The 15253-nt window shown below is 46.7% G+C and overlaps 1 protein-coding gene across 1 annotated transcript in view; it reads right to left on the reverse strand.

The window, feature by feature from the left end:
- IL20RB (interleukin 20 receptor subunit beta) overlaps positions 1-14366 on the reverse strand; it is an 18941-nt gene extending 4575 nt beyond the window's left edge. Inside the window, exons 1-5 of the mRNA XM_032794679.2 lie at positions 14245-14366; positions 12517-12707; positions 9338-9462; positions 1854-2004; positions 1398-1546 (exon numbers count right to left, since the gene is read on the reverse strand). Of these exons, the coding sequence (XP_032650570.1) occupies positions 1398-1546; positions 1854-2004; positions 9338-9462; positions 12517-12707; positions 14245-14318 (690 nt within the window). The 5' untranslated portion in view covers positions 14319-14366. The remainder of the gene's footprint in view (positions 1-1397; positions 1547-1853; positions 2005-9337; positions 9463-12516; positions 12708-14244) is intronic.
- Positions 14367-15253: the final 887 nt, after the last annotated feature.

Genomic DNA, 15253 nt, shown 5'->3' on the forward strand with positions numbered 1-15253 from the left:
CACCCTCCCTGACTGAACTAACCTCGTTATCTCTAGCTTGCTTGCTAGCATATATATACCTGCCCCTGGAAATTTCCACTACCTGCGTCTGACGAAGTGGGTATTCACCCACGAAAGCTCATGCTCCAAAACGTCTGTTAGTCTATAAGGTGCCACAGGATTCTCTGCTGCTCTTACTCACCCTGTCTCTGTTTATAAACAAACTCCCTGCCCCAAGGGCAGAAGCTGGGAGCTGCATAGAATTTATCACATTCCACACCCAAGCTCTGCCCTGTGAGCAGACTTCCAGTATGAAGTTTGAGGGTTGGGGGGCAAGCGAGCAACAGAGGGGGGGGGATGGAGTGAGTGGGAGTGGGACTTTAGAGAAGGGGTGGGGTAGGGGCAGAGCCTCATTGAAGGGGGGGGCAGGGGTGTTTGGTTTTGTGCAGTTAGAAAGTTGGTAACCCTACACGCATGATATCTGCAAACCTGCCCAGTTCGTTAGCACTCTTTCCAGCCCAGTAGTCTTTCCCTGGCAGGACATGGCCCTGTGCAGCCCAGCTCCGGTTGCTGCTGGTATTAGTGCAGAGCCCAGGGTAGCCAGAAAAGTGCAGGCCAGGGCTATGCTGCACGTGCCTCCAGCACACGGAACCTGCAGCTCATTACCCAGCCATGCAGCAAGGATGGAGGGAAGGGATGAGGCACTCTCAAAAGGGGAGCGTCAAAACAGGAGGAGAAAGGGGGCAACCCCAACAGGAGTTTGTGGGGACAGTCACATGGGGCGGGGTAGGAGCTTGGGGATGACTGGCCTTCTGAGAATGCAGGGTGGGAATAGGTGTGCAGGGAGATAGCCTTCTCCTTCACGCTGGAAGGATTGTTTGGCTTTGAAATACTTTCATACTCCCTTGAATACATAACACTGTTTGATTTTGCTGCATCGGGCCCTCCATGGCTGTAGCCCTCTGGATGACACTACAGCAGACCAGGGTCTCCTGGAGGCTGAACCCCTTCCTATTGGCCCAACAGGGAGGGGAGCATGCTCAGGATGCCTGGCTGTCATCTCTCATTTCAGGACTCCACTTAGGAAAGCAAAACGCCAACACTTCTAACGCAGAGGCTCTATGCTGGCCACCCATGTCCATAGGTAGGAGCTTAAACAAGTGGTCTCATTCGGAGAGCTGCTGAGACCCTGCAGTTTGAGTCAGTGCTCAGATGCCCTAAAAACTAGGCACTTGCTGACGTGCCTAAATTGAGGTTTAGGCTCTTAGCTTCAGGCAGCTGTGTTTGAAAATGTGCCAATGATTCCCCTCTGGATTTCAGCTCCACTTGGAAGGAGAAACATCCACTCATTCGCTCAGTCTCTTCCTCCCTATAAATATACAGCATCCCAGCAATAACAAGGAAGACAAAGAAATTACCAGGGTGTCTGGTAGGACGATAACTGGACAGCAGGAATACTGGAAGATTTGACTCATTTTCCAGGCAAGGAAAGGCAGGGCCAAGACACCTACAACAAATCCCACGAAGGACACCATGGCAGTCGTCATCCATGTAGATCTGGCACCATCTAGAGACAAAGGAAGGAAGGAGGACTTCAGCAGAGAGCCTTTGAGGGCAAGCGACATAATTACAGATCCTGCCAGCAATGCAGGGCCTGTCCTTCTCACTGACCTCAATGGGAGCCATGAGGTCCAAAAGAATCAAAAACTACCCTGCCAGCACAGGAGTGATTTCCCCCACCCTACCCCACCCCAAGGGGCAAGAGACAGCAGGCAGAAGTGAAGAGGAGAGATGCTGGCAGACTGGGCAGCTGCATAGAGAGTCGCTGCACTGTGCTTCCTCTGACACTACTGGTGAGGAAATCTGATCATCACCTGGCCCACGAACACACTGCATCTGGCTGAAGTTGCTGCTCCTGTTGATGGCCTCTACGTAGGTCTGGGCTTTCACACAGTACTCAGCTCCTGCCTCCATGGTGTCCAGATGCACCACCGAGCTGATCTCCTTCACAGTCTTCTTGTGCACCTGCCAGAGGCAATGACAAGAACGTCAGAGTCCAGGGCCCAGTGAGAGCAGGGGGTTGTGGTCAATGCTGGCCTGATTGCAGGCTGTGAGAAGAAAGGGCTGGGGGAGCCAGAGAGGAATGGGGAGAAGGGAGTGGGAACTGAGAAGCCAAGAGATAGAAAGGGAAAATGGAGCGGGAGGTTAGGGGGTGGGAAACAGCGCAGCAGAGTGAGACTGGACAGCCACCGGGGTAGAAGGGATGGGATGAAAGCCACTATAAACCAAGGGCAAACAGAGGCCTGATTGGAGCGAGTGCCTGTGTCAGGAGGTTGTGAAGGCATCTCCGTGTGTAGGGGGAAGGGAGGGGAGGCCATGGGGCTTAGAGCCCTAGGCAGGTGCCCCCGGGTGCGGGGGAAGACAGGAAGAACTCTGTGACCCCATGCTCCTGCTCGAATGCCACGCCCCTGCCCCGTCCATTAAATGTGTGAGAACTCATTGGCCAGGGCCTGTGGGTGAGAGGAAGAAGCTCTCACACATGGTGAACTGAGAGGTACAGGGGAGAGAAGGAATGAATGAGGGTGGGGAGATAGTGCAATGGCAGACAAACCTCTACTCTGCCCCCCTACTCTGGACTAAAGTCCCCTCCACTCCACAGTTTTGGGATTCCCTTACTTTATTTACATCCTAGCTGCAGAATTGCAACAGAGTTTAGAGAGAGGTTGTTTCCGCTAAGGGAAGGAGCCTACAGCATTCCATTTTCAGTTGTGTCCTTCATTTCAGGTTTTTGTCACACATTCATCACACTGCTGACAGGCTGAGAGGGAGGCTTAACATATTTCTTTTGCCTGGAAATTCATTAGTTTTTCATTTAAAAAAACCATAAGGAATTCCATCATTTGCAATGGTAATGAACCACTGAATGGATGTGAACCCACAGCACACTGCTATTATTTAACCTACAGGAGGGACTCTGCTAACTAATAGCAATAGTGGGTTGTTATCTCCTGTGTGCCAGCCAGTAGAGGAAACTGTATAAACACACAGTTTGCTAGTTGCTTTTAATTCTGTGAATATTCCAGATGCAACATGCATGCTCCCAGCGGGCCCTGCTGAGCCTCTTGTGTCATATACATTCAATCTGCACAGATTTACAAACAGAACACGAGAAAATCAGAACCTCCTCCCCTTCAAAATACCTTTCTCTAAGGGAAGGTGCATTGGGCTGGGAGCCAGGACACTTTGTGGTCTAGTCACATCTCCTCTACAAATGTCATTAATACTTCTCTGTAATACATAGCCCTTATTATAAGTCCTCACATATTCCCATTCTAAGAGAAAGACAAATATTAGCCTTCACATGTTTTAGCAAAGCACTAGTTAACCTGGGGCACAACCTCATTTCTGATAGCGCTGTGAACAGAACCCAGGCTTCTAATATAACAGATGTATGTCTCAGCCATTTAGCTACACTGTCTCTGAGAATGACTATGCCAAATTATGTGCTCGCGTATTCTGTCTGTAAAATGCAGAACTCCTGCATACACCACTACCTTGATATGACGCCACCCGATATAACACGAATTCGGATATAACGCGGTAAAGCAGTGCTCCGGGGGGCGGGGGTAGGGGTTGCGCACTCCAGTGGATCAAAGCAAGTTCAGTATAACACAGTTTCACATATAACGCAGTAAGATTTTTTTGGCTCCCAAGGACAGCGTTATATCCGGGGAGACGTGTATGTAAAATGTTGTTTCAGTGAGTTACACATCATCCTCTAGTGTCTGGGCCATAGCAGATATGAGGCTTCTCCTGCTACCAGTTAACATAAGTAATCCTTCAGCTCAAGTAGTACCTATCAGTGCTAAGCTGTATGGCTCACAGCCTGCTCATGTTGCATTGGGGGGGGGAGTTTTATAATTTAACATAAGATTGTTTTTTATTTTATCATTTTAAACCTATCAAAGGGGTAGCTGTGTTAGTCTGGATCTGTAAAAGCAGCAGAGAATCCTGTGGCACCTTATAGACTAACAGACGTTTAGGAGCGTGAGCTTTCGTGGGTGAATACCCACTTTGTCAGACGCAGGTAGTGGAAATTTCCAGGGGCAGGTATATATATGCTAGCAAGCAAGTTAGAGATAACGAGGTTAGTTCAGTCAGGGAGGTAGGCCCTGTTCTAGCAGTAGAGGTGTGAAAACCAAGGGAGGAGAAACTGGTTCTGTAATTGGCAAGCCATTCACAGTCTTTGTTTAGTCCAGAGCTGATGGTGTCAAATTTGCAGATGAACTGAAGCTCAGCAGTTTCTCTTTGAAGTCTGATCCTGAAGTTTTTTTGGTGCAGGATGGCCACCTTAAGGTCTGCTATACGTGTGGCCAGGGAGGTTTGAAGTGCTCTCGCTACAGGTTTTTGTATATTGCCATTCTGGTATCTGATTTGTGTCCATTTATCCTTTTCCGTATGAGACTGTCCAGTTTGGCCGATGTACATAGCAGAGGGGCATTGCTGGGCAATATGATGGCGTATATTACATTGGTGGACGTGCAGGTGAATGAACCAGTGATGGTATGGATGATCTGGTTAGGTCCTGTGATGGTGTCGCTGGTGTAGATATGTGGGCAGAGTTGGCATCGAGGTTTGTTGCATGGATTGGTTCCTGAGCTAGAGTTACTATGGTACGGTGTGCAGTTGCTGGTGAGAATACGTTTCAGGTTGGCAGGTTGTCTGTGGGCAGGATTGGCCTGTCACCCAAGACCTGTGAAAAGTGTGGGTCATTGTCCAGGATGGGTTGTAGATCCCTGATGATGCGTTGGAGGGGTTTTAGCTGGGGGCTGTATGTGATGGCCAGTGGAGTCCTATTGGTTTCTTTCTTGGGTTTGTCTTGCAGTAGGAGGCTTCTGGGTACACGTCTGGCTCTGTTGATCTGTTTTCCTTATTTCCTCGTGCGGGTATTGTAGTTTTGAGAATGCTTGGTGGAGATTTTGGGGGGGGGGGGGGGGGGGGTAGTGTTTTTTTCTTTTTCTTCCACACCATCACCAGGTCTCTGTCTGAGGGGTTAGAGCAGATGCGGTTGTACCTCAGTGCTTGGCTGTAGACAATGGATCGTGGTGGATGTGCCGGGATGGAAGCTGGAGGCATGAAGGTAACATAGCGGTCGGTAGTTTTCGATATAAGGTGGTGTTAATGTGACCATCACTTATTTGCACCGTGGTGTCTAGAAAGTGGACCTCCTGTGTAGATTGGTCCAGGCTGAGGTTGATGGTGGGGTGGAAGTTGTTGAAATCGTGGTGGAATTTTTCTAGAGTCTCCTTCCCATGGGTCCAGATGATGAAAGATGTCATCAATGTAGCGTAGGTAGAGAAGGGGCGTGAGTGGACGAGAGCTGAGGAAGCGTTGTTCCAGGTCAGCCATAAAAATATTGGCGTATTGTGGGCCATGCGGGTGCCATAGCAGTGTCCACTGATCTGGAGATATATATTGTCATCAAACCTTGAAATAGTTGTGTGTGAGTATAAAGGCACAGAGCTCAGCGGCCAGTTGTGCTTGGCATCATCAAGGGATACTGTTCCTGACAGCTTGTATTCCATCTGTGTGTGAGATGTTTGTGTAGAGAGCCTCTACATCCATGGTGGCTAGGATGGTGTTTTCTGGGAGGTGACCAATGTATTGTAGTTTCCTCAGGAAATCAGTGGTGTCACGGAGATAGCTGAGAGTGCTGGTGGGAAGTTATTCATAAAACATTGTGTTTGAAAGAAGGTTATTAAGATTGCAAAGTCAGAAGTTAGGAAGTGCCAGACTTAGAGTTGCCCATGCAACCTCAGTCCTGCCCACTTGTGTGAATGCATTATGTTTTATTTACATGGGAAAGTTGCTTTGGTTTAATTTAAATTGGGTTTTTAAAATCAACGTCGTTAAACTGGTTCAAACTCCTGTGGGGTTGGTTTTATTCCTGTTTAAATCAGGTACATTTGCTTAAATGAATCCTAATTAATTTAAGATAAATTGAAATAAGTCTGATGTAAACCAAAGTCAGTACATCCACACGTAGGTTTGCAAGGGATTAAATTGGTTTAAACCCCCACCATGTAGACAAAGCCACAATCTTCAATATAATATTTTTTCCACAGGACCCCTGCATCATTCAATGCACAGGAGAGGCCTGCTCTGGAGATGAATCAGTGATGTGCAGTAAAAGGAGGTTGGTAAGGAGATAGGGAAGTGTTACTGCCATTATACAAGGCACTGGTGAGACCTCATCTGGAATACTGTGCACAGTTCTGACCTCCCATGTTTAAGAAAGATGAATTCAGACTGCAAGAGGTAAGAGAAGGTTATTAGAATGATCAGAGGAATGGAGTACCTACTTTACAAGAGGAGACTTAAGGATCTTGGTTTGTTTAGCCTAACTAAATGAAGGCTGTAAATAGAACAGAGGGAGAGGAATTCAGGGCCAACGTTGGCACAAGAACAAATGGATATGAACTGGCGATGAAAAAGTTTAGTCTTGAAATTACAAGGTTTTTAGCCATTTAGAGGAGTGAAGTTCTGGAACAGCCTTACAAGGGGAGCAGTGGGGGGAAAAAATGTAACTTGTTTTCAGACTGAGCTTGAAAAGTTTACTGAGGGAATGGTTTTTTGCCTTCCTCTGCAGCATGGGGCCCAGGTCACTTGCTGGAAGATTCTCTCCACCTTGATGTCTTTAAACCATGATTTGAGAACTTCAGTGGCTCAGACACAGGTTTGATACAGTTGTAGATGGGCAAGAGTAAACTAAAGTAAAGAGCGGTTTCTCTGTAACTTGAAATCTTCAAACCATGATTTGAGGACTTCAGTAGTTCAGCCAGAGGTTGGGGTCTATCACAGGAGTGGGTTAGTGAGGTTCTGTGACCTGCAATGGGCAGGAGGTCAGACTAAATCAGTGGTTTTCAAACTGTGGGTCGCGAGCCAGTACTGGGTCGCAGAATGTAAGGGCACTGGGTCGCGGCAGCTCTGGTCAGCACTGCCGACTGGTTCGTTAAAAGTCCCAGCATGGTGCTGCCCAGGTAAGGCAGGCTAGTTCCTACCTGTTCTGACACCACGCTGCACCCCGGAAGTGGCCAGCAGCAAGTCTGGCTCCTAGACAGCGGGGCCAGGGGACTCTGCGTGCTGCCCCCACCCCAAGCACCGGCTCCACACTCCCATTGGCTGGTTCCTAGCCAATGGGAGCTGGGTGCGGATGGTGCCTGTGGGTGAGAGGCACACGCAGCCACTTGCGCACCTCTGCCTAGGAGCCAGACCAGCTGCTGGCTGTTTCCAGGGTGCAGCGCGGTCCGCAGTGCCAGGACAGGCAGGAAGCCTACCTCTGCACCACAACTGCACCACTGACTGGGAACTGCCGGATGTAAGCTTGTGCCCCAACCCTGTGCCCCAATCCCCTGCTCCAGCCCTGAGCCTCCTTCAAACCTGAGCCCCTTCCTGCAGCCCAAATCCCTCATTCCTGACCCCACCCCAGAGCCCTGACCCCCTCCCGCACCCCACACCCCTGCCCCAGCCCTGAGCCTCCTCCCATACCCTGAACCCCTCAATCCTGGCCCCCCCAGAGCCAGCACCCCAACCCTCTGCCCCAACCCTGGGCCCCTCCCACACCCCGAATCCTTCATCCACAGCTCCATTGGGTCATGGGCATCAACAATTTTCTTCAACTAGGTCACCAGAAAAAAAGTTTGAAAACCACTGGACTAGATGATCATAATGGTCCCTTCTGGCCTTAAAGTCTGCATCTAAGTGGGTGTGTTTCCAGCGGGGTCCTGCAGGGATCAGTCCGTGGCCCTACATTAGCCAACAACTTTATCAGTGACCTGGAAGAAAACAAAGTCATTACTGATGAAGTTTATAGATGAGACAAAAATTGGCAGAGTGGTAAATAATGAGGAGGACAAGTCACTAATTCAGAGCAATCTGGATCATTCGGTAAGCTAGACACAAGCAAACAAGATATGTTTTAATATAAATGTATACATCTAGGAACACAGTATGTCGGCCACATGTACAAGATGGGGGGACGCTACCCTGGAAAGCAGTGACTCTGAAAGAGATTTGAGGGTGATTTTGGATAGTCAGCTGAATATGAGCTCCCAGCGTGACACTGTAGCCAAAAGAGCTAATGCAATCCTGAGATGCATGAACAGGAGAATCTGGAGTAGAACTAGAGAGGTTATTTTACTTCTGTGTTTGGCTCTGGCATGACCGCTGCTGGAATATGCATCCAGCTCTGGCATTCACAAATCAAGAAGGATGTTGATAAATTGAAGAGGATTCAGAGAAAAGCCACGAGAATGATCAGAAGATTAGAAAAAATGCCTTATAGTGATAGACTCAAGCAGCTCTATCTACTTAGCTTAAAGAGAAGATTAAGGAGTGACTTGAAAGAGTTTAAGTATCAGAGGGGTAGCCGTGTTAGTCTGGAGCTGTAAAAGCAGCAAAGTCCTGTGGCACCTTATAGACTAACAGACGTTTTGGAGCATGAGCTTTCGTGGGTGAATACCCACTTCATCGGATGCATGTAGTGGAAGTCTATAAGGTGCCACAGGACTCTTTGCTGCTTTGAAAGAGTTTAAGTTTCTGTTTAGTAATATTTAATAATGGGCCCTTCAATCTAGCAGAGAAAAATATAATACAACCCAATGGCTGGAGGAAGATGAAGCTAGACAAATTAGGACTGGAAAAAAAAGGCATAAGTTTTATAATGAGGGTAATTAACCATTGGAACAACTTACCAAGGATCTTGGTGGATTCTCCATCACTGATAATTTTCAAATCAGGTTTAGATGTTTTTCTAAAGAGATCTGCTCTAGGAATTATTTTGGGGCACTTCTCTGTGTTATGCAGGAGATCACTATAGATGAAAACAATGTTTTTTCCAGCCTGGGAATCTATGAACCACGGCCTGCCCAGGCAAGGGGCAGGTCAATCAGACCTGGCAGAAGGGCAGACATAGACTCATAGACTCATAGGTCAGAAGGGACCAACATGAACATCTAGTCTGACCTCCTGCACAAAGCAGGCCACAGAACCCTACCCGCAGGCCACAGAACCCTACTCTACATTTTGACTCTGTGGTTATTTTAATTGTAATTCTGCAATGTGCTTAAACATAGAGACTTGCCCTGTGACTTACTGCATGAGAAGTGAACATAAAATGGCAGCTGCCTTGGACAGGGACTTCCTTTCCAGTTACATACACCATAATAAGCTTATAATTGTAGCTGCTACATGCTATAGCAGGGGACTAGAGAGAGCAGAGGGAAAAATAGCCCATGTGCTTTCATTCTAAGCCATACAGTACTCTCCAGTCTCACCTGAGAGCAAGGGCAAAACTCACCCAACTTTCCTGGCCCTTCCTCCAATAGAATACGTGGAATTGAAAGGCTGGCCCCAGGTCTTCCAGCTTCACCAGTAAGTGATACCCGTCTGCAGAGACTTCCATCATGGGTGGGGTGAGGAAAGCTGTTAACACAGAAGCAGCACTATTACCACCACCAAAGGCAACCCTGAAACCCCCCTTCCCAGACTGAGAGAGAGGCTGGAAATGCTCCCTTTTGTGACTCCCCTTGAGCTGCATTGGTAGCCAATTGCTGCACTGAGGTGGTTTCCCTTAATCTTCCTCCCTCTCTACCCTGCTTTGTTTCTAAAGATAGCAGCAGCCCCTTGGGCCAGGGTGGATTTTATTCTATCAGGTTGAGGCATTTAGCAATAGCTGAGCTGCACAAACTTGAAATGTTTACTGTGTGGGGAAGGAACTGTTTGGCTGAAGGCTCCATCCAAGCAATAACAACCAGGTAGGGCAGAGGGTGCTAAGAAACCAGACCAGACTGGTTCTTCTGGACAAGGAGTGATAACTCTGTCCAAAGGCCCAGGACACACACTTTGAAACTGCTTTCTCTGACATTGGTTTCTATTGGCCTGATTTTCCAAAGTGCTGAACCCTGCAGGTCCCATTGAGGTGTGGGGATTGTGGCTGGAAATCAGGCAGTCTGTTTCCTGCATACTCTAGTTGATTTTTATTCTTGCAGTTTTGTGGGTAGCACTGCTGTAAATGACTCTTGTTTCATGGCTATTGTGATAATCAAGGCTTGTTACAGATCTGGAATTAAGCCTTCCATGTTTGCAGTGTTATAGGAACAAAGTTTGGACTTCCTACTGGTAAATACTGAACATACACATTTAAGTTATGTCGAGGGTTGCTAAGGGTAGTATCGGGGCAGTGCAGAGATGACCTTTGAGTTGCCTTTGCACACGCACATTCCCTGCAACTTGCACCCTGTGTTGTTTGGCCATAGCTGAGAATCTGGCCCATCATCCCCTCCCCACAACAGGTCAAATACGTGTAGAGAAAGGGACTTGTTGGAATTCATTGCCATACTCCATGCGCAGCCAGCATAGCAGTGTTCAGATGCAGCAATGTGCACAGGGTGCAATCAGATCACATGCACAAAGAGTTCTCCACAACTGGAAGTGCTGGAGAAATACTTTTCTTTAAAATGAAAGACGAGAATCTGAGGAACAAGGTGCTGCCACAGAAGTGTGCAACCTAGACCCAGTGTGACATGGTCCAATTGGAGCCTGGGCCTGAGGTGAGCCACCAGTAACGTCTGGCTACGTGTTAATATTAATAAATAAGTTGATAAATAAGATGAAATTCAATAAGGACAAATGCAAAGTACTACACCATAACGAGGGCCACTCACCTCTTGTGAGTGCCTCCTGTCAGCTGGGTGTGAACCTGCACTCTTTCTCTGCTCACAGTGCCCCCTGTTGGCAATTACTCTCCAGCTAAGCCACACATAGTCTAAATGTATGAAGGAACTCCTGCCAGGGTAACAGTCCAACAAATGGTTGGCCTTTTCTGAGGTCTTCAGCCCTGTCTCTGGGCCTGTTTAAATTCTAGTCTCTTTCTCAGGCTCCAAAAGGAAACTTGTGCCCTTCTCAGGGCTTTGGCCATTTCACCAGTGGGGAGAGCCAGTCCCCTCCACTACTCTGGGTCCCAACCCAGAGACCCTACAAGTAGCAGCCACGTGCTGCTTTCTTTACTAGTTCCTACTGCTGCATTCCCTGGGCTGCTTCCCACTCTGTCCCATCACTTTCTTGCGTTTTCTGTCTGAGCAGGGTCTCTCTCAGGCCTCCTTGCCTGGAGAGCTTGTAACAGTCTCTGTCCCCTTTTTGTCAGGGTTCTTTCTCCCAGGCCTCTGTGCGTGGAGAGCTTCCAGTCCTATCCCTCCTGGAGTAGGGTTTCTCCCCAGTTTCTTTGCTGTGGAGTCTTACAGCCTTCCACTCCTTCATCCTTCTGGTCTACAATAGCAATGACCTGCTCAGCCACTGAAGCTCCTTTTAACTGAGCCTGCTGGGCTCTGATTAGTTGCTTCCCTGCAGCCTCTCTAGGCAGGCCTGGTGAACCCACCTTCACTGCTCCTTTCCTAGGGCATGGTGAGGTAGGACCGCAAGGCCTTCAGCATGGTACACCCCGTCACATACACATAGGAGGAATAATCAATTGCACAAATACAAAATAGGAAACGACTGCCTAGGAAGGAGTATTGCAAAGAAGGATCAGGGATTACAGTGGATCACAAACTAAACAAGTGCCAACAATGTAATACTGTTGCAAATAAAATGGACATCATTCTGGGATGTATTAGCAGGAGTATAGTGAAAAAAAATATGAGAAGTAATTCTTCCACTCTACTCAGCACCAATAAGGCCTCAGCTGGAGTACTGTGTCCAGTTCTTGGCACCGCACTTTGGGAAAGATGTGAACAAATTGCAGGAAGTCCAGAGGAGAGCAAAACAAAACAAAAAAACAATCTCCCCCACTCCCACAAAAAAAAAAGATGAAAGGTCTAGAAAACATGATCTACAAGGAAAGATTGAAAAAATTGGGTTTGGGTAGTCTGGAGAAGAGAAGACTGAGGGTGGACGTAAGTCAAGTACATATGACTTATGTCATATGTTACAAAGCGAAGGGTGATAAACTGTTCTCCTTAACACTGAGAACAGGACAAGAAATAATGGGTGAAAATAGCAGCAAGAGAGATTTAGGCTGGACATTAGGTAAAACTTCCTGACAGTAAGGGTTTTTAAGAACAGGTTTGACAAACACCTGTCAGAGATGGTCTAGGGCTGTATCAGTGAAAGGGGTAGGACAAGATGACCTGTCGAGGTTCCATCCCGTCCTACATTTCTATGATTCTAAGATTATTACTTTTTAAGGAATTTAATTTTAAAATAACATTTATTGACATGAACTGATTTTAAGAATTAAAAGTGAATTGAAGTAATCACTAGTAAATAAAAAGTATCTATTTTGTTATGCATGAGTAATGAGATATTAATATGCAAATACTCACTAACAGAACTGCAACTTACTATTTACTCGCTGTACTTACAGTGTTAATTGATCTGCTGTTTCAACATCAATGAAAACATTTTTTTTTTAAATGAGCACATTTTATGTTGCTTATCCCAGGTGGTGATGGAACTGTCAGGAGGAGGCAGAGAACTTACTCGTTATGCGATTGAAGAGAACTTTTAGTGTGCTCCACTCTGAACTCCAGGAACCTAGGTTTGCCCGCACGCGTAGGTTATAGGCCACAGTGGCAGAGATGTCCTCTGTGACATTGCACTGAGTCACAATGATGAGCGAACACTCGCTGATGGGTATCCAGATCTCATTGGCATAATCTCTTTCATACTCCCTGGGGAAAGCAAAGAAAGGCAACACAGGATAAAATAACACACCTCTATCCCCTCCCCTTAACCATCCCATATCCTTTAAGGATTCTACCCAGAATCAGCTTCACCTGGGTACAGAAATCTACTCCAGGTTTTTCTTCTTTGCTACCAGAAGTGCATGTAAGATGACATCCACCATTTGCAGAGGGAGAGCATACAGCCACAAGCACAAGGCACATTTGAGAACTTAAGTGGAGTTTAAATGGCTCGCAGGCCATGTGCTGGGCTCTGCCCAGGGGGAATTTATTACTTGTTGATTGCCTGGTTCTGTTCATTCCCTTTGAAGCATCTGGCATTGGCCACTGTAGGAAGACAGGATACTGGGCTAGTTGGACATTGGTCTTACCCACTATCACCACTCTTATGTTTGTAACTAGTCATGCAGCTTAGGGTTAAAAACACAACTAGGAACAAATGTTTGTGCCCTGTCTACAATAGAATTCACAATATTATGAATTAATATTTGTTAAACTAAAAATTCAAGTGCAGACAAACTCAGATGGAATCAGATGCCCAACCCCACCTACCACACAATCTGAGACTGCCCTGAAGCTGGCTTAATGGGAGTGGATGGCAGCAATATGAGTGTATCTCAGCCTCCCTTATGCTTCAGTGTATCTGTGAGAGAGATGTATGAAGTTGTTTGAGAAAACCCCTTCTTGGAGTGAATGAGAAAGCTGGAGTGAATGAACTCAGTGATGCAGCCGCAGTTACTATGCAGATATTTTTAGCATTACAGATTCTTTTTAGCAAGGTGACTGAATATTCTACTGACTTTTGTTTCTTCAGAACCCTCCTATATATTTCCCAAAATAATCTACTGTCCAGGAAAAAAATTCACTTGTTTGTTTCTCTGTTCCCTCCCAAGCTTTGTCTGTTGCCTGTCTTCCTAGATTGTGAGCTCTTTGGGGCAGAGACTTTGTCTCCACAGTGGTATGGAAAACACCTACCCCATAGTGGGCACTGCTGTGATCCAAAAACACACAATTAATGATAAAGGCCTGGGCTGCAGGCAGGCTCTCATGAGGCCAACGACAATTTTCTCACTTCTGCATGATTATTGCTGGGACTATCACATTTCTCCCGCATCAGTGTGCATAGACCAGGGGTCGGCAACCTTTCAGAAGTGCTGTGCCAAGTTTTCATTTATTCACTCTGATTTAAGGTGTCGCGTGCAAGTAATACATTTAAATGTTTGTAGAGGGTCTCTTTCTATAAGTCTATAATATATAACTAAACTATTGTTGTATGTAAAGTAAATAAGGTTTTTTAAATGTTTTAGAAGCTTCATTTATAATTAAATTAAAATGCAGAGCCCCCTGAACCAGTGGCCAGGACCTGGGTGTGTGAGTGCCACTGAAAATCAACTTGCGTGCCTTCTTCGGCACCCGTGCCATAGGTTGCCTACCCCTGGCATAGACCTATGTATGCCATGTGCAGGGGATCCAGGGCTTTTGTCTTACTAGCATCCAGACAGGGGATTAAAAACAGGTGAGTTACCCCTGAAACTCAACGGAGTATCTCACAGTTTCTCCAGGGACGGTCACTGGACTCCACGTCAGGAAGTGCTTCATGTTGGTGGACAGGATAGAGATATTCTGAGGAGCTGGCAGCAGGGCTTCTTCGTCTAGGATTCCACCAAAGAGAGAGAAATAACTAGTTGTGACCATTTGCTAAATGAATAACACAGTTTGGAAGGACATGCTTCAACGATGAAGCTTCACAACATGCTTCATCGTTTCACTTCAGCACTGCCACTTGAGCTCTGAAGGGCTTTAAAAATTAGCATATAGGTTGAAATTATAATTGAAGATAGAATGATAAAGTACCTAGCTGTTTGTAATATGACAGGGACTCAGACCAGCATGACTTGTGTAAAGGAAAATCATGCCTTTTCACTACATTAGAGTTGTTTGAAGAGGTCAATAAAATAGTGGATAAAACTGGACCTTTTAGAAAGGCATCCAATCTAGAATGAGCAACTCCAAGTGACGGAGAACCCATCACATCCCTCGGTTAGTTGCTCCAATAGTTAATTCCCCTTGCTGCCTTATTTCCAGTCTGAATTTGTTTGGCTTCAGCTCCCAGCCATTGGGTCTTGTCCTGCCTTTTTCTGCTAGATTAAAGATCCCTTTAGTATCAGATATCTTCCCCTTAATCATCTCTTGGAGAAACTTAATAGGCAAAGCGTCTTAAGCCTCTCACTGGGAGGGAGGTTTTCCAAACTTCAGATAAGTACTATAGCACTTTTCTGAACCCCTTCCAATTTCTCAAATATGGACATGGGACCTGCATGCAGTGTTCCAAGCATGATCCCATATGTGCCATATGCAGGGTCTTACTGTTGTCTCACCACCCCCTCATAGCATGAGATGGCAGTTCAGCAGCTCTGCCCCACTGTCCTCCTCTGGGTGTCAGGGATGTGGAATGATGATGAGTTGGCCCTCTGGCCAGCTCACATTATAGGTCCTCTCCTTCCAGGCTCTCATTGCCAGGATCAACGGACTAG

Source organism: Chelonoidis abingdonii, chromosome 9 (assembly GCF_003597395.2).
Source record: "Chelonoidis abingdonii isolate Lonesome George chromosome 9, CheloAbing_2.0, whole genome shotgun sequence".
NCBI lineage: Eukaryota > Metazoa > Chordata > Testudines > Testudinidae > Chelonoidis > Chelonoidis abingdonii.